This window comes from Sturnus vulgaris, chromosome Z (genome assembly GCF_052056855.1).
Source record: "Sturnus vulgaris isolate bStuVul1 chromosome Z, bStuVul1.hap1, whole genome shotgun sequence".
Classification (NCBI taxonomy): domain Eukaryota; kingdom Metazoa; phylum Chordata; class Aves; order Passeriformes; family Sturnidae; genus Sturnus; species Sturnus vulgaris.
Genome location: NC_142283.1, coordinates 47,992,320 through 48,011,086, shown reverse-complemented (window position 1 = coordinate 48,011,086; position 18,767 = coordinate 47,992,320). Strand labels below are relative to the sequence as shown.

The following is an 18,767-nucleotide window of genomic DNA, read 5'->3' as shown; positions in this document are numbered from 1 at the left end:
GGTTCCAACAGTTTTCCCAGTTCGGTCTGGTCAGAATTGTAAGACCCCAGCTCATATCTCCGAATGAAAGATAAAATGCTTTTATTGTCTGAGTTAGCCTCACCTGACAAAGCAAAACATTGTTTTGAGAGCAGAGCTGTAGCTCCTGCTAGAAGGCCTTTCATGATAGATGTGAGCGATTCTAATGAATAAATAGTGAAAGAGACTTTGTTCCTCTCATGTCTACCACCTTCTCACTCCCCAGAAAAAATCCTTTTAGGCATGCATGCTTTTTCTTTCCCAACTTCCAGTTATATGGGAAGAAGGCAGAAAGGACAGGGAAAGATGAATGAAATGTACTGCTTAGTCCAAGTCAGTGTTCTCTGGGCATGCCACTTCATAACCCAGGTATAGCATTTTATATCATCTTTCTGTGTCCTTCCGTCTCCCTTCAGGACATTACTGAGGTTACTGCCTCTTTAGAAATGCTGACCTAACTAACTTCCACAGCTGCCTGTGACCTACATGTTAATTCACACCTCGGTTTAAATGCAGTTGGCAAAGCTCCCAAGGGCTTCATAGGTGCAAGATCCTGATTTAATGCCTATTTATATGGCAATCTAATGGGTTTCTGCTTTTCTAGGGGATTTGTGCTAGCAGTGTAGAAAGGGAAGCAGAATTATAGCACCTATGCTCATTAAAATAAGAGGTGTGAAACGGATGACATACCTGAGAGCAGCAGGAGACCATCACATGGCATTGACAGGATTTTGGAGAAACTGTGGGGTTTAAGTGGGAAGAAGTCAAGTCAAAAATGGGAAAGCTATTCTGGTTAAACATCAGAATAAGCATCCGCTTCTCTACTTCACCACAAACACTGATTCAAAATACCAAAATACTTGAGAGCTTTAAGTGGAGTTGTGATGAAATAGAAACTTATTAGTTACTCATGAAAATCATGAATAGTTGTGATGGAGTTGGGGATAAATAAAATCAACAGGTTTGGATTCTTCTAAGCAGAAGGTTCTTACTACATTTGACAGGTTCTTTTTCCAGATTTTTAATAATAATTCTTGGTGTTTTAATTGATACTAAGGCTTTTCTTTTGACTGCCTTGTAAACACCTATTTCAATGCTTATTTGAAAACAGATGGGAATTTCCTTGCTTATTTACTCCATAACTTTTTACATTCCCACAGTGAATGATACAGTGGTTGCTATTCCATATGGAAGCAGACAAATTCGCCTGGTGCTGAAAGGACCCGATCATTTATGTAAGTAAAATAAATTGGTGTACACTTGTTAAGAGAGCCTTGGTAACCTGCAGTGCTCTGTTTACATCGTGTGTCTGGTTTCCCTCTCTCAGATCACTGATTTTGACACACAGATGAGTCCTGCTCTCAGAAGTTTTCCTCAGACCCAGTTACCTCAGTGGTACACTCGTTTCAAAGCACACCTTGGCCAACAGTGCAGAGTTCTTTGCCCCTCCATAATTCTTCTGTCATTTCTGTTTGCTTATCCTTTGGCTGGCTCACTTGGTGTCAAGTGCTTTCGTTTAAAATTAATAAAATACATACTGAGTGAAATATTGAGAACAGTAAACTGTAAGCTTCCCTGCAGCTAAACTCAGCCAGCAAGCTGCTCATTACTTTTACACATTTCTGTTATTATCTTTCTCTCTCCCCTAGATACACGTATGCACTCACACCATGTGCGTGTGCATGCATACACACACAAAATCACATTCTAAAGATCTGAAACTGCATACAAAAATGAAACCTTGTTCTTTAGCAGTAATGCTGCTGCAAGGAGTTAAGACCCCTGAGTTCTGCTAGTCCATAGCAGAATTCATAGCCACTTGTAGTGGCTATAACACTTTCCTGCTTCATCTTTGTATCCCAGCAACTGTGTATCCCTCTTTTCTAGGAGGAATCTTAGGATTTGAGAATACTTTGTTAGAGCTGAAGGCAAATCCATTTATTCATTAATGGAATCTCCTTGCACCCCTCTCCCTCATCTTCCAGTGCAGTAGCTCACAAGCTGCTTCCTTTCTCATCAGCAGCAAATGAATATTAGAGATCAGAAAATACAATTTACTTATCAGAATAAAACCCCAAAGTTGTACTGCTTGATCTCTCAGTACCAAAAATTATTGTAAGATAAGTCGAGCTACTCTTCTCTACTCTTCTCCTTTCCCAAAAGTCTTTAGGAATTTTCTGCAGCACAGACCATTTATGTCTTCTGTGTTTGTCAGTATAGATACAAACATAAGTATCAGCAAAGATGTGAAACACCAAATCATTTCACTGTCTTCGTATTTTCTTTCACCCAAAAATTTCATGCAGGTATCAAAATAAGGGATGGCTTACTAGTCCAGAACTGTAACTCCCTTCTTGTCCCTACTTGAGAAAGCAGTGGGTTCTTCAGATTTAAAGTCGTGGAAAAAGACCAGCAAATTATAGGTTATAAACCAAGAAAAAATATATTATGTTTCTGTTAAAAGTTAAAATGCAGCCTGTACCTCAGTTTTAAGTGGCCTTTTGGGTATCCCTGAGCTGCTCCGGTATGGCTGATATTACTATCCCAGTACATGACATGCACTCTTCTTTTCTCTCCTGTCTTCTTTTCCAATATAGATGCTCTCTTCCAAGGTAGAAAATTTTGTACTTTTGTTATTGTTTCAGTGAAATTGAGTTATAAAACAGCTCAGAGAGAAATGAGATTTTAGCTGAAGAGATGGATCTAAAGTTTCACTCAGGCCGTATCATATTTCATGACAAAAATATTTGAATCAGCAAGGTCTGCTTCAGTCAGTGGTTGAGATTTAGATTAACTGCACTGTGTAAACATGAATAAGTCCAAATATATATCTTTCTTGTTTCAGATGTCTCCATGAATCTTTCTGTTCACCCATCAAAGGATTTTATATGTGTATGAGCTACAGTCGGTTGCAAGGGGAGGGAGTATTTTGCCCTGAGAACTTTGGTTGTGGGAGAAATCAACGGGAGGCTGATTATATATACACAAGTCTTAAAACCATCTTTATTCCTGATGCATGCAGCCTTGCCAAAAGCAAATAGATGGCCAAGTGCATCACAAAGGAAGAGATTGGTCTCACTGAAATCCAAGGAATTCATCATTACAGTGAAAATTCCTAGTGTACTGCCTCAGCAACTTCATTAATTAATTCCCTTAATCCATCATGAAAAGCAATCTAATTACTGCAATTACATTTTTGTTCTCTGATTAGCAACTTAATATATGCAAATAAAAACTTTTTTTTCTTTTTATTGTTTTTGAAAATATATCTCCATCATAGATTAATAGAATGGCTTAGCTGCCTCACTATGTTGGAGGTTTTGTGCCTATATTCATAAATACATGTTAAAGGTTTGCAGTTTTGCAATCTTTCATAATTAAATGCCCTGTCATTTTTAAATAACTACCAGAAACAGTTTACTGGTGAATGTGCTGTAAAGCATAATGTAGAGTTGGTAGGGATGCTAGCTGAATGATGAAACAAACCTACTTTCTGACTGTTGATTTCTATTTAGAAATTATCATTACTTTTAATATGACAATCGGAAATAGCTACTACAAAACAGTATTGGAATTAATGCCCACTTTTGGGGAACTGTGAATACAGAGAGAGCCAGATGGAGAACTTAGAAAGGTTCAGCACGCACCTTCCCCTTCTACTCCACTGGGATGGGTCAGACTGCTTCTGGAGAGGAAATGGAATTGCCTTCATATTGATCTTTCTTTCCTGGATATCCTGCTTTCAGTTAATTGTCTTCCACAACAACATGTGGTTAGTGACCCACCTTTGAACTGAAAGAGGGTACAGCAACTTAGCAGTGCTCATGGGCCAAGGTCTGAGTCACGCTCCACATAGGAGCATGACTTACTGAGGATGAGTTAAACAACAGCAAATATGCCTAACAAGGAATGGATTAGTATAGCTGGAAGAGAATGAAAACATGACCTATGGGTGAGGAGGGGAATGTGAGCTAAAAGTCTAAGGGTTGAACGAAGACAAAAAGCAGATGGAAGAGAAAAAATAAAAGGAAAGTGTGCAACTGTGAATAACCATGGGAAAAGAGTTGCAATATTACTAATTTGTGCTGGATTTTTTTTTCTGCTCTCACTTCAAATTGCAATGCTTTGGTTTCCTGACAATTTTTTTCTATTTGTCAGATTTGGAAACTAAGACTCTCCAAGGTGTGAAGAGTGAAAACAGCCTCAGCACCACGGGGTCCTTCCTTGTAGAAAATTCTAGCATTGATTTCCAGAAGTTTCCTGACAAGGAGATCTTAAGAATACCTGGGCCTCTCACTGCGGACTTTACTATCAAGGTGAGGGTCATTGGTCATTGACATCTGAGAGCAGCATAAAGTAAGACAAGATGTACTAGGAAGATGAAAGAGATTTTTCTATATCTTAATTTTCCAGTAGATGTTTATCACAAAGCCTAATCCAGGCTATCTCTTGAGCTCTACATGTAATTCTTTATGGTTGTATATTTGATGAAAGCCTCACTGGAAACTCCTCAGGAGAGAGAGATTGCATTTATGTCAAGGAAGGCATAGCCAATATGTGCCCTAAAAAGAAAAGATTAACTCATTTCAAGAAAAGACAGATTACTTTCTATATGCACTACTGAGGTACTTAAAAATCAAGGACATCCAGTTTTCTTTGTCTGTGATTAAGTAAAAAATATATCTTTGGCCCACAGTTTTTTAGGTGTATACTAGTGTAGTTGCACGGAAGACTGTAAGAGAGTGAAGAGTCAAGTCCCCAAGTTCTAAAATAAATGGGATAACTTTGCTTGAGAAGTCATGGCATCATTTTGAAGTTCTGCTTTTTCTTGCACTGGCAATAAGAGGAAAATTGTTTCTTCCCATTAGAGCATTTCTATTTTTCCAGGTAATATAAAACACATTGCTGGAAGCAATGCACACATTCTGTGGAACAACAAACATAGGAAAAACAGCATTTGGGAGTTGCAATAAAATAAAGTCTTTTCCAGTAGGTCCAAGGAACCTGAAGGATTTCAGCTGTAAAACTGCAAAATCTGTATCATGTCCAGGACTATGTAAATTTTCTACTATGAGTCCCAGAGGCAGATGACATCTGCTTTAACCTTGAGCTAATGGCAGCAAGAGGTTTTAACAGTGACCTGGAAAATGTCCTAAGTGATTGTTCTGGTAAGCTAAGCTGGGCTGGAATGGGTTAGCTTCAGAAGTAGCACAGTCCTGTAGACTGTCCCCTGCCCATCGTGGTATGTTAGCAGCTGAAAAAACAAATTGCAATTTTCAGAACTCGGTCACAAGGAGAAGCCTGAACTAAGGAGTATGTTCCTTCCTCTTTGAATGGCAGAACAAAAATGCCTTACTAAAATAGATATGGTTCAATTCAAAATACCTGAAACTCCTTTACCTCTTTTACAGATGATAGAGAGATGGTGAACATCAGTGCAATGTAAACAGTATTTCTCACTTTGTTTTATTTCTGCTGTCTGTGAATTTCTGGCAGCCTAGTTATAATAGATTTGTGGGAAATAGCTAATCATGTAGACCAATTGTCCTTAAAGGGTAACAGGAGGGTTGTACTCTTTACCTTATATTTCGACTGTTGTCTTTTATGACAGAGAAAATACCTTTATCTCTTAGTGCTTGCATTTCCTTCCCTATCAAAGCAAGGTAAGAAGTTCTGGTTAAATCGAAGGAGTACCCTTTTGAAGTGATGACAGTCTGAGCACCTGAGTGTACAAGTTTGCTAGGCATGGGCAGAACATACACTATGGAATTGAGATGAAACTATTTTGAGTTCTTCTATGTGTTTTCACCTTTGAAAGTCAAAGTAACATGACTCATTAAGTGTTAAATCTATTGTCTTTTGTGAATATAGAAAAATACATCAAAAACTCCCAACCAACTGTTCATGGCTATAGGACCTTTTCTAATGTTAGAATTAAATTTTGCATGGGTTTAGGCACTAAAATATTCTTTTCTCTTGAATCATGGTTAATATTTTTAATCAACAGCTATAGAAGATACTTCAGTTACTACTTCATGCAATACAGATATTACTCTGCATTATTAAATTATTTTTCTAACAGGTATGGGTTTTTTTCTGGATATTTATTTTATTAGATTTTACCAGATATGAGCATACACAGATGCATGTACAGATGCATGTGATCCAAGATGCTACCTCTCAGTTGTGTCAGGCTTGGAATGCTTTTCATACTTGCTTTAGCTATGATGATTTTGCTTTCGGGTTTTGAAGTTAAAGTACTTCTCTTTAAAAAATCAGATGAAATATTTCTCTGTGGTGTTAGTAAGCTTTCCTTATGAAGTGGGATCTCTTTGGATGCCAAGATTTACTTTCCTGGGCCAAAGCAGATTTTTATGCAAGCAGATCTAAGTGAATTTGTAGATGTAACAGAACTCTAGTTTTAGAATCATTGTCTCCAAAATTATTCTTGTAATCCTTTTCACTTGACCCTGAATGCTCTTATTCAGACAGGTCAAGTTAGACACCTGGATATAATTCAGAAGTAGAAACTCAGTGTGAGACTTGAGACACTTAACTTTCTTTTAGGAGAAAACTCCTCCTAGTTTCTATTCCTAAAATCTACGTCACTATGTTGTATGGCGCATACTCTACTAATGGGTTAGGGGGTCTCTCATCCTTTTGAGGGCCTTATTTCCAATGAAGGCTCATCATCTTCATCAATGACGAAGGTGTGACCTGCAGGTAGCACATGCGCCCTATGTAACTGAGGAGATGTTTTCCATAACAAGACTCTAATTAAATCCCATACCTGGAATCATCCCATTTTGGCCCATTTCAAGGTCGAAACTCTATTCTAGATGCTACTTATGAGACCTACATCCTTCTGCTATTCTCTTCCAACATCCTTGTTCGACCCCCAACATCTGGAAAATGTCCTTTGCCCTGTCTCACCCATCTCCCCCCTCACTCTGTAACAGTTGTCTTCTATTGATCTAAATACAATCTTGCTAATATAGTTACAATTTAATTAGCACATTTAATTATCCCATTGTGATACATTTACCTTCTTTAGCTGTTCTCATTTCAGTGTCACTGGCAGTCAGAAAGGTGTGCTCTGCACAGCAAGTGCTGCTCTGCCTGTGACAGGATCATTGCACACTGTGCCAGGTGAGCACTGTGGAGTTTGCATGGGCTGTGTGTGACCTCTGGACTGGCTCAGCCTTCACACAGGCTGATGAACACAGGATACAGCTTTACTTAAACCTGACCTCACCATGGAACCACGAGAAGCTCCTTGAGCTGCTCTGTAAAGACTGAAAATCGTTGGCACTCGAGGCAATGACGTGAACTGAGCTGTATTTTGGTCAACAGACACTACCCATGAGACAAAGTCCTTATGGTTCGTACTTTGATTTGGTTCTTGGTCTTCAGATGTTATTTTCTTTTAGTTCACTGGCTTCATACGATTCAAAATACTAATGCCAAAAGACCATCCTAGTTACAGCTGAGGCAGAGAGGGGGTTGTTTGTTTCTGCATCTTGACTGTGCTTGGCCACAGTTTAGGGTCTGAGATTAAATTTCTTAGATTCCCTTGAGATGCTGAGATCAAGCATGGACAATCCTAGAAGAATTCCTTTGTTTGGAGCTGCACTTAAATCAGAATAAATTTAAAAGTAGTTTAAAATGCAGAGAAATGGACTCTGAGTATGACCATGGAGCCCTGTCAGCTCTAACGTTCTGCTTGTCTGATTCTGAGCTTCCCTTATGCCAACTAAGCCTCAGTTTAGTGGATTCACTCTTGGCTTTCTTGGAATAATTTAACCACAGCCAAGCTGCATGGCACTGAAATGTCTTGTTACTGAAGTCCCAGGCAGGACATGGAGCCTCAAAAGCTGTATAATTAAAGGAATTGTGCTTTGCTTTACTTTCAACATTATTCTAACAAAAAGCAGATTTGCTGTTCGTGTAGGTAAGATCGAATTATAGCAGCAGGCTTGGATTTCCCTTTCGGTGCAGAATTCTAGGGTGGTGTGGGTAGTGATTGAATTCTGTGGATAGCAGATGTGGTATGGGAGTGTCTGTATGGGTTTGTGTCTGTGCACAGCCCAGAACAGGCTCCCAGCACATATGCACTGCTCTCTGCAGAGATGAACGTGTCTGATGTCTGTCTTGGTGGTAAACCTATGAAATTAATTTTAAAGGCAACATAAATGCTTCTCCACTACCTCAGCAGAGCCTTTTAATTGCCTGTCACTGCAGCATGAGCAGGCATGGGGCAGCATTAGAACTCCTGTGGTCCCATATCTGAGAGCTGGACTGCAAACAATACATCTGTCTTGCTGGAACTGAACACCTTCACGGTTCTTAGCAGAGCTTCAGCTGACACCAAATGGACCACATTCTATTTTCAGACTGATCAAATGAAATCAGAGAGACAGCTGAAAATCCTAATTAGTCTAGCACTTAGTATGGGATTTAGCAGCTACAGCTGAAACCAATATTCAAAGGGTTTATTCTCCTCAGATACTGGGAGAGTTGTTACTTCGTTATGAGCTGCTGCTCATGAAGCCAAATACTTCTTCTGGTCCTCTTAGCAAGTTTATGAGAATTTTTGGTCTGTGCTTCTTTCTTTCCCCCCCTTAAGAAATAAGGAACCTTTCCTGCTCACCACTAAGAGGAAGAAGCATCATGTACAAGAGATACGAATATTCCCTTTATTGGTCACACAGATTAAATTGAGGCCTTTAGAAAACAAACAGAATTAACCTGCAAATAAAATTACAGCTCAGCCCATTCCTATTTACCGAGAGGCCATGTGAGATCACAGGGCAGTGGCTCCTGCAGGCTCTGAGATCACAAGAATCAGCCAGGTGTGCAGTGATTTCCTAGTCCCCTGTTTGTCCAGCAGAATTTTCCTAAAATCACCAAAGTGGAGCTGGATTTACAGCAGATTTACATGTTCCTGAATATTGGAATAAGTGAAACCAAGGGGATCCAGTTCACCTGAATGGCTTTTCCTGAGGTGAGATCACACACCACTGAGTGGAAACGTGGCACAGTGGACACTGTGGGACTGTGGAGGGGCCTGGGCACACCAAGGGCAACAAGTGCCCAAGTCCAGAGGCTGCTCCAGGGGCTGCTCCATACAACTTCCAATGGACTAAGCTGCTGAAGGGGCACTGGATGTGGCCCTTTGTGACACTTGGTGATGTGGAACACCGTGGTGTCCAGAGACCTTTGTGACATTAGAGAGGCCTGGGGTGCCCAGTCCCAGGAGAGCCACTCTCACAGAAGGAAGCAGCTCCTGGGATCTGTCCGAGCTATAGGACCTCAGAGATAGGGTTGGCTTTTTCATTCTCCAACTTCTCCCGGCCACCCAGCCTGCTGCCCAGCTCGGGCAGCACCAGGCCCTCGGTGGGCCCTTGGTGGGGGCAGTGGGTGCCTCAGTCTGGACACAGTCAGACACTGAGGAGAAGGAGAGGCCCTTTGTCATCATGGAAGAAGAGAAGAAATCTCACATGAATGTCGAGCCTTCCCAATGGAGAGAAGTTCAGGCCCCAAAGCTTTACCTGTGGGAACAGACAGGACACCATGAATTCGACCTATCGGTACAGGTAACACCAGTGTCCCCATGCAGAGTGCCGGATTTGTACCACCATCCATCCGAAAAACCATACCAACAAACTTTTGTTGTCCTATCAGTGGCGACAATAGGTAACAGTCCAGGAGCTGTCCCAAGGGAAAAAGGTGGCAAGTGACCCAAAGCTGCCCCAGCAAGGGGTAAGAAGTGTGAACAGCCAGGAGAACCAGGCACATTCTCCTGCCTCTGGTGAGGAGGTGCCATCAGCAGGGGCACAGAGCCCAGTCTCTGCCCTAAGCAGCTACAGCTGCCACCCCAGGATCTCACTCAGCCCACTGAGAATCCTGGCAGATGGAAGGAGTGATGAGACCTCAGTTTGGTCTAATGAAGACTGGGAATGCCACATCCAGACAGAGCTGTCCCAAGGAGAGGCCAGCAGCTGCCATGGCCTCTCTGACCACTCTGACTGGGATGACTGCTTCGAGCCAGAGCTGTGCTGTGAAGAACTCATTAACTAGGACTCTACCAAATAAGATCTCCATGTTTTCTTGGAGAAAGACAGCAGCAATGACTTCACAGACATCATCTCTGACTCACAGCTGAGCATCTTCAGCTTTGGGCCCACTCCCCTGCCGCGGGAGGAGGATGACTGGGACAAACTCAGCATCCTGGAGCAATATGAAGAAGGCGGCAGGGCCCAAAGCATGGCAGCTGTTGTGGCAGACAGGCTGAAAGTGCCTGTCCCTCAGGAGGCCTGGGTGACCAGAGTCACTTCATGCCTCGCTTCCCTCTGTGCACAACCAAGGCTCCGTGGCCCAGCAGGGGCCCAAGGCAGGGATGGCTGCTGCAGCAAATGGCCTGGACGCCTCAGACAGGCACAGCAGGGGCCACGGGGACTGCAGGCACTGCAGGGACTGTGCTGCTGTCCCTGCCTGAGACCACAGACACAGGAGTAGTGTTTGTGCCAGTGCTAGGCTGGCTTGTGGATGGTGCTGGCCTGGGACTGCACAGGGCCCCAGGGAGACACATGGGCAGCCTTGGCCTGGGCATGGCTCCGCAGCCTCAGCCACCCAGGTGCAGCTGCAGGTGTCGCCGCTGTGGCCAGCCCCAAACAGCACACATGGGGCACACTTGGTGCCAAGGGGCTCAGAACTGAATCCCATGGAATGGGATTCAAATGGAAGTTGAGTTTAAGAAGTAGTAGCAGTAGTAGTAGTAGTAGTAGTAGTAGTTTAAAAAAAAAAAAAGAGACTAGGAATAATAATAAGAAAATAAGAAGATGATGATGCAGAAGAAATAGTAGTAGTGGTAAATTAAAAAATAGTTATTAATATAAGAATATTAAAAAGGATAAGAATGACAGCAAGCATAACAAGTGAACAAGATTAATTAGAAGAATAGAAGAATTAGAAGAATAGAAGAATATGCTAAAGAAGAAGAAATAGTAGTAATATATAAGAATAAAAATTAAAATAGCAATAAAAAGAATAAGAGTAAGATGAAGAAGAATATTAGTAGCAATTAAGAAGAAAGAAGGGAAAGAAGCAAGCAAGGAGGGTGTTGGGGGTTGAATTGTTCCATTTTCTTTCTGTGGAATTTCTCCCATTGTTATGCTAAGTATTTATGGCTACACCTTAGTAACTATAATGTTCTCTCGCAGGGGGGTGGGTGGATGGGGGGAGACCAGAAAAGGAAAGTGGGGAGAGGGGTCTGGGGGGGGAGCTCTCGCTCTCACTTAGCTCATGGAGTGAAAGGAGGACAGCCTGTGCTCTGAGCTAGCATCTCCCCTGCCATCCCAGCGCCGAGAGCCATGCTCCCTGCCATTGGACATCGCTCTGCTGCTCTCCCACTTCATCCCACTGCCTCCGGGCACTCTGCCGAGCACCACGACCGACACCGTGAGGGGGGAGCGGCTCCTCCATCCCTCTCACCCCTAGGCTGCTGCTGCCATCACCCAGCCCTCTTCGACTGCGTGGGACCTGCCCTGCCCACAACACCGGGAACTGAGCACAGGGAGAGAGGGCCTTGGCCAAAGGAACTGGAACTGAGCTACACTGTTCTGTTTTGTTGTCAATTTTTATAGCTGTTGTTGTTTCTGCTATTTTGCCTTGTTAGATATCAGTAAAGAACTGTTATTCCTATCCCCATATCTCCTGCCTGACAGCCTCTGATTTGAAAGTAAAATAATTAAAAGGGAGGGGGTTGCACTCTGGATCTCAGGAAAGGGGTTCTCACCTTTCCTTAGAAAATACCTGTCTTTTCAAACCAAGACAGAGTCTAGTGCCCAGGATGTGGGGCATTGCCTGAGGGCATTGAGAGAGGGGTAGAAAAGGGAATAACAGTTCTTGAATTACCCAAGATTGTGGTAGGTGACACCATGCTGTCCAGCTTACCCTGGATTGGCCTCCATGTGGTCACTGCTATAGCTCTCCCATTTGCAAGCCCTTTTTTAAACATGAGTCTCATAACCAAGGTTACTGTGGCTATTATCCAGTTCATTTTGTGGGTTGATCAGTTGAGGAATTCATGGATTTTTAATTTTCTGTGGAAGATGGCCACATGGATTCAGAGCTATCGCACTCTAAGTGTGTGTTTCTGGGGCTACTTCAATAATGGTACTTACTGTGAGGAAGTGGCAGCAGGTGAAATTTTCTCCCAACCCATTACACGGTTTTTGAAGTTCACCCCACCAGTCTTCAAGGGGTTCAAATCCGCTCTAAATGATAATGACATTGTATTGTGGCTGGTGTTGCTTATATCCCTGTTAAACCTGTTGTATCTAACATTCAGAGATAAGGGGAGATCGACTTGGATAACAACCCTGATACCTACCCCGGGAAATAGTGATGTTACCCCAGAGCCTGATCCTGTCCAAGAGACTAGGGATGTTACCCTAGAGCCTGATCCTGTCCCAGAGACCAGGGATGTTACCCCAGAGTTTGACCCTGCCCCACAGCCCACCTCAGAAAGGAATCACCCAGAATGGGTGGGGGTGCTAGCGAAGGAGATATATGAGATGGGCCAGATGCTGAAGGAGTACCTTTCCCCAACTGGTGAGAAACCCTCCCCATGCCTTAAAGAGGGAGACTCTGATGGTGCAGCAGTGGGACCCACAGATGTTACATCTGTCCAGGTTCCAGCTGAACTGCAAGGGCACTCACAGCCAGCAGCAGTTGCCCCTGTGGAAACTAGGAAGTCTAAGATGAAAACAAGGCACCTAGATAATAAGGGTCAGGAAGGGGCCCCTCACAACCAGCAAGAGAGCCAGAAGTTGAGATCATCACCGAGTCCCTGTCATACGAGAGTCTCTGTAACCTGCGAAAAGACACTGTACAACGGGGCTGTGAGGCTTTTACAACCTGGTTACTGCAGGTCTGGGACCTTATGGGTACAGGTGTGCAACTGGATGGTACTGAGGCAAGGAATTTGGGAGCCTTGACCCAGGACTCAGGTGTGGACCAGGTATTTGTAAGGGAGCCAGGCCTCCTTTCCCTCTGGGAGCGACTTTTAATGAGTGTGAGAGAGAGATTTGTCCACAGGGAAAGAATGCAGGAGTACCACCAGAGAACACGTTGGAATACCCTTGAGGAAGGGATCCAACAGCTGAGAGAAGTGGCAGTACTGGAGGTGCTCTTTAGGAGGGATGGACAGCATGACAATGACCCTGACAAGGTCAGATGCACAGGGCAGATGTTGTGGAATCTGGCAAGCCTAGGCCTATCTCAGTATACCACCTTTATTGCAATGATTAATACTGATACCAACCAAGTGACAGTGGGTTCTGTTGCCAACAGGCTCAGGAATTTTGAGAGTATGATGGCTGGCCCAGTGCAGACTCATGTCTCTGCTGTGGTTAAGGACCTCAAAGAGGAGATGAAGGAGATAAGGGAAGAGGTGAGGAAGATCAGTGCAGCACCAGTGCGAGTCATGGACCCCAAAAGTAGAGCACAACACCCCCCAGCTAGGGAGAGAGGGTACACCCCACGTGCTGACCTGTGGTTTTTTCTACATGACCACGAGGAAGACACAAGAAGGTGGGATGGGAAACCCACTTCTGTCCTGGCAGCACGGGCACGCCAACTCAGGGAGGGGAACACTAACAGAGAGAACTCCACTAAAGTGAGGGTAGCCTCAGCCTCCTATGACCAAGGTGCAGGGTATTAGAGAAGGGAGGATGATTTGTCAGATCCCCTTGAAGGAACCTCCAGTATGTATGCCCAGGAGAGAAATAATAACCAGGGCTAGAGGGGCCCTGCCTCTAGCCAGGGAGAGGCACGGGAAAACCGGATCTTTTGGACAGTGTGGATTCGATGGCCTGGCACATCAGAGCTACAGGAACACGGAGCATTGGTTGACACTGGTTCACAATGTACATTAATACCATCAGGACATGTTGGGAAGGAACCTGTTTCAATTGCTGGGGTTACAGGGGGATCTCAGGAATTGACTCTGCTGGAGGCTGAGGTGAGCCTGACTGGGAAAGAGTGGCAGAAACATCCAATTGTGACTGGCCCAGAGGCACCATGTATCCTAGGCATAGACTTCCTCAGGAGCGGCTATTACAAAGACCCAAAGGGACTCAGGTGGGCTTTTGGAATAGCTGCTGTGGCAGCAGAGGGCATTAAGCAGTTGAACACCCTGCCTGGGCTATCAGAAAACCCATCTGCAGTGGGACTCCTCAGGGTGAAAGAGCAACAGGTATCAACTGCTACCTCGACAGTGCACTGCCAGCAGTACCGGACGAATCGAGATGCCGTGATCCCCATCCACAAGGTGATCCATGAGCTGGAGAGCCAAGGGGTGGTCAGCAAAACCCACTCACCCTTCAACAACCCTTCTGAAGGAGAATGGAGATTGACCGTGGACTATGGTGCATTAAATGAAGTGACTCCACCACTGAGCGCTGCTGTGCCGGACATGCTGGAACTGCAGTACGAGCTGGAGTCCAAGGCAGCACAGTGATACGCCACCATTGACATCGCCAATGCATTTTTCTCCATTCCTCTGGCAGCAGAGTGCAGGCCTCAGTTTGCTTTCACCTGGAGGGGTGTGCAATACACCTGGAACCGACTGCCCCAGGGGTGGAAACACAGCCCCACCATCTGTCATGGGCTGATCCAGGCTACACTGGAGAAGGGTGGAGCTCCAGAACATCTGCAGTACATTGATGACATCATTGTGTGGGGGGACACAGCAATGGAGGTATTTCAGAAAGGAGAAAAGATCAGTCAGATTCTGCTGGGAGCTGGCCTCGTCATTAAAAAGAGCCAAGTCAAAGGGCCTACCCAAGAGATCCAGTTCCTGGGAATAAAGTGGCAAGATGGACGGTGCCAGATTCCCAGTGAGGTCATCAATAAGATCACTGCAATGTCCCCACCAACCAGCAAGAAGGAAACACAAGCTTTCCTAGGTGCCATAGGCTTTTGGAGGATGCACATTCCTGAGTACAGCCAGATTGTGAGCCCTCTTTACCTGGTTATCTGCAAGAAGAACGATTTCCACTGGGGCCCTGAGCAGCGGCAAGTCTTTGCCCAGATCAAGCAGGAGATCGCTCATGCAGTAGCCCTTGGCCCAGTCAGGATGGGACCAGATGTGAAGAACGTGCTCTACTCTGCAGCTGGGAACCATGGTCTGTCCTGGAGCCTGTGGCAGAAGGTGCCTGGTGAGACGTGAGGCCAACCACTGGGATTCTGGAGTTGAAGCTACAGAGGGTCCGAGGCCAACTACACTCCAATGGAGAGGGAGATCTTGGCCGCCTATGAAGGGGTCCAAGCAGCCTCAGAGGTGGTTGGCACGGAAACACAACTCCTCCTGGCACCCCGACTACCAGTGCTGGGGTGGATGTTTAAAGGAAAGGTTCCCTCAACCCACCATGCCACTGACGCCACATGGAGCAAATGGATTGCCCTCATCACACAACGCGCCCGTATTGGAAACCCGAATCGCCCTGGGATTTTGGAGATAATTACCAACTGGCCGGAAGGGGAAGACTTTGGTCTTGCTGACGAAGAGGAACAGGAACAAGTGACCTGGGCCGAAGAAGCCCCACCGTATAACCAACTGCCAGCAGATGAAACATGCTATGCTCTTTTCACTGATGGTTCCTGCCGCATCGTGGGGATGAACCGGAAGTGGAAAGCAGCCGTATGGAGCCCCACACGACAGGTCGCACAAGCTACCGAAGGAGAAGGTGGATCGAGTCAACTTGCTGAACTCAAAGCTGTTCAGCTGGCCCTGACATAGCTGAAAGAGAGAAGTGGCCAAAACTCTACCTTTACACTGATTCATGGATGGTAGCCAATGCTCTGTGGCTGGAAAGGTGGGAAAAGGCTAACTTGCAATGTAGGGGAAAACCAGTCTGGGCTGCTGATGAGTGGAAAGACATTGCCAACCTGGGTAGAGAATCTGCCTGTGAAAGTCCATCACATAGATGCCCATGTCCCCAAGAGTCAGGCTAATGAGGAACACCGACACAATGAGCCAGTAGATCAGGCAGTGCAGATACAGGTGTCGAAGATAGATTTAGATTGGGAGCACAAGGGAGAGTTGTTCCTGGCTCTATGGGCCCATGATGCCTCAGGCCACCAGGGCAGAGACGCCACCTATAAGTGGGCATGAGACCGAGGGGTGGATCTAACCATGGACAGTATTTCTCAGGTTATCCATGACTGTGAGATGTGCACTGCCATCAAGCAGGCCAAGCAGGTGAAGCCCCTCTGGTATGGGGGGCGATGGGCCAAATGTAAGTATGGAGAGGCCTGGCAGATTGACTACATCACACTGCCTCAAACCCGCCAGGGCAAGCGCTATGTACTGACCATGGTGGAAGCCACCACTGGATGGTTGGAGACCTACCCTGTGCCTCATGCCACTGCTCAGAACACCATCCTGGGCCTGGAAAAACAAGTTCTTTGGAGGCATGGTACCCCTGAGAGAATTGAGTCAGACAACAGAACTCATTTCAAGAACAGCCTTACGAACACCTGGGCTAGAGAGCACGGCATTGAGTGGGTGTACCATATCCCCTACCATGCACCAGCTGCAGGGAAAGTTGAACGGTGCAATGGCCTGCTTAAAACCACCTTGAAGGCACTGGATGGGGGACATTCAAGAACAGGGACATTAATCTACAAAAGGCCACCTGGTTAGTGAACACCCGAGGTTCCACTAACCGAGCAGGCCCTGCCCAATCTGAGCCCTTGGGAATATCAGATGGAGATAATGTTCCAGTGGTACACATGAGAGGTATGCTAGGAAAAACTGTTTGGGTGAATCCTGCCTCCAGCAAAGACAATCCCATCCAGGGAGTTGTATTTGCTCAGGGACCAGGTTGCACCTGGTGGGTGATGCAAAAGGATGGAGAGACCCGATGCATACCCCAAGGAGACCTTGTTTTAGGGTGGAATACCTATAGTACTGTGCCTATGTCTCTAACTGCATGTATGTATATATAATGTAACAGTTTAATTTGATATAGCATATTAGTATGGGAGAAATTCAGGAGTGTATAATGTTGGGGGTTGAATTGTTCCCTTTTATTTCTGTGGAATTTCTCCCATTGTTATGCTAAGTATTTATGGCTACACCTTAGTAACTATAATGTTCTCTCGCAGGGGGGTGGGTGGATGGGGGAGACCAGAAAAGGAAAGGTGGGATGGGGGTCTGGAGTGGGCTCTCTGGCTCTTGTTTGGCTCATGGAGTGAAAGGAGGACGACCCGTGCTCTGAGCTAGCATCTCCCCTGCCATCCCAACGCCGAGAGCCACGCTCCCTGCCATTGGACATTGCTCTGCTGCTCTCCCACTTCATCCCACTGCCTCCGGACACTCTGCCGAGCACCGCGACTGAGGGGGGAGCGGCTCCTCCATCCCTCTCAGCCCTGGGCGCTGCCGCCATCACCCAGCGCCTTCAGCTGCGCGGGCCCTGCCCTGCCCACAGCACCGGGAACTGAGCGCAGGGAGAGAGGCCTTGGCCAAAGGGACTGGAACTGAGCTACACTGCTCTGGTTTGTTGTCAACTTTTATAGCTGTTGTTGTTTCTGCTATTTTGCCTTAGAGTAAAGAACAGTTAGTATATAGGAATACATATAGTATATAGGAATAACAGTAAAGAACTGTTATTCCTATCCCCATATCTCCTGCCTGACAGCCTCTAATTTGAAAGTAAAATAATTAAAAGGGAGAGGGTTGCACTCTGCATCTCAGGAAAGGGGTTCTTGCCTTTCCTTAGAAAATACCTGTCTTTTCAAACCAAGACAGAGGGAAAGAAGCAATCAAGGAGGAAAAGAAGAAAGCAAGGAGGAAAAGAAGGAAGCAAGGAGGAAAAGAAGGAAGAAAGCAGAGAAAGAAGAAAGAAGAAGGGAAAGAAAGGGAAAGAAGAAGGGAAAGAAGAAGACTTAGATGAAGATGAAGAAACAGTAAATATTTCTATGTCTCTAGCTCCCGTTTCTTATTCAATAAAATCCATGTCCAATAAAAGCCATTTGTTGTCCTCCTATGGTCACAGTGCACCTTCACTGGAGAAGACGCTCCTCTCCCTCACAGCATCCTAACCCTGGATGGAACCACGGGCAGGCTTCCAGCCACAAGCATTTCAGGATTCTACCAGGGACTCCCTTCCCTACTTCCCTCTGCTTCCAGCTGGATAATATACAGTAAAGCAACCTTTGCTGTATGCTCTGGGACCATTCTTTATTGATAACACAGAGTGCTTTAAAATTGCAGGAAGAAACCTCATGCTGTTCCTGGAGGGGCTGAGTTGTGTAATTACTGGATTTTTTTACTGTATAATGGTCAATGGTACATTGCTCATATGCAAAATTCTTGACAATCTTTTCACAAAATGTGTAAAGAGTAAAAATAATTCAGTAAAACAGCTGCATTTAAAAGAAAAAGGTGTCATCACAAAATTGAAGAAGAAGCAAAGGTTTTAATTTTCTTATTTTTCATATCAATCATTGGAGAATTATAAGTATCTACTGTAAAGTTTGATTTTTGAAAGGCAAAAGACCTGGAAAACGTGGCAGTAAACTTAAATCCTACCAGAACTACTTTTCTGTAAGAAAATTGTGACATATTTGATATAATCCTGAAGAAATGAAGGTCTATTTTCACGTTTCTGTGGTCTAGAGATAAGAGTAGTAATATCACACAGGAGGGCACGCCCTTCAGGGCAGAGCTGCCCTGATCT

The 18,767-nt window shown here is 44.9% G+C and overlaps 1 protein-coding gene across 3 annotated transcripts in view; it reads left to right on the top strand.

The window, feature by feature from the left end:
* ADAMTSL1 (ADAMTS like 1) overlaps positions 1 to 18,767 on the top strand; it is a 190,988-nt gene that overhangs the window by 58,964 nt on the left and 113,257 nt on the right. For all 3 annotated transcript variants that reach the window (XR_015799574.1, XM_014871990.2, XM_014871904.2), the window contains exons 6-7: positions 1,179 to 1,253; positions 4,177 to 4,334. Coding sequence is in view for 2 of the 3 variants with exons in the window: in XM_014871990.2 (XP_014727476.2) it covers positions 1,179 to 1,253; positions 4,177 to 4,334 (233 nt within the window). In the remaining variant the exon portion in view is untranslated. The remainder of the gene's footprint in view (positions 1 to 1,178; positions 1,254 to 4,176; positions 4,335 to 18,767) is intronic.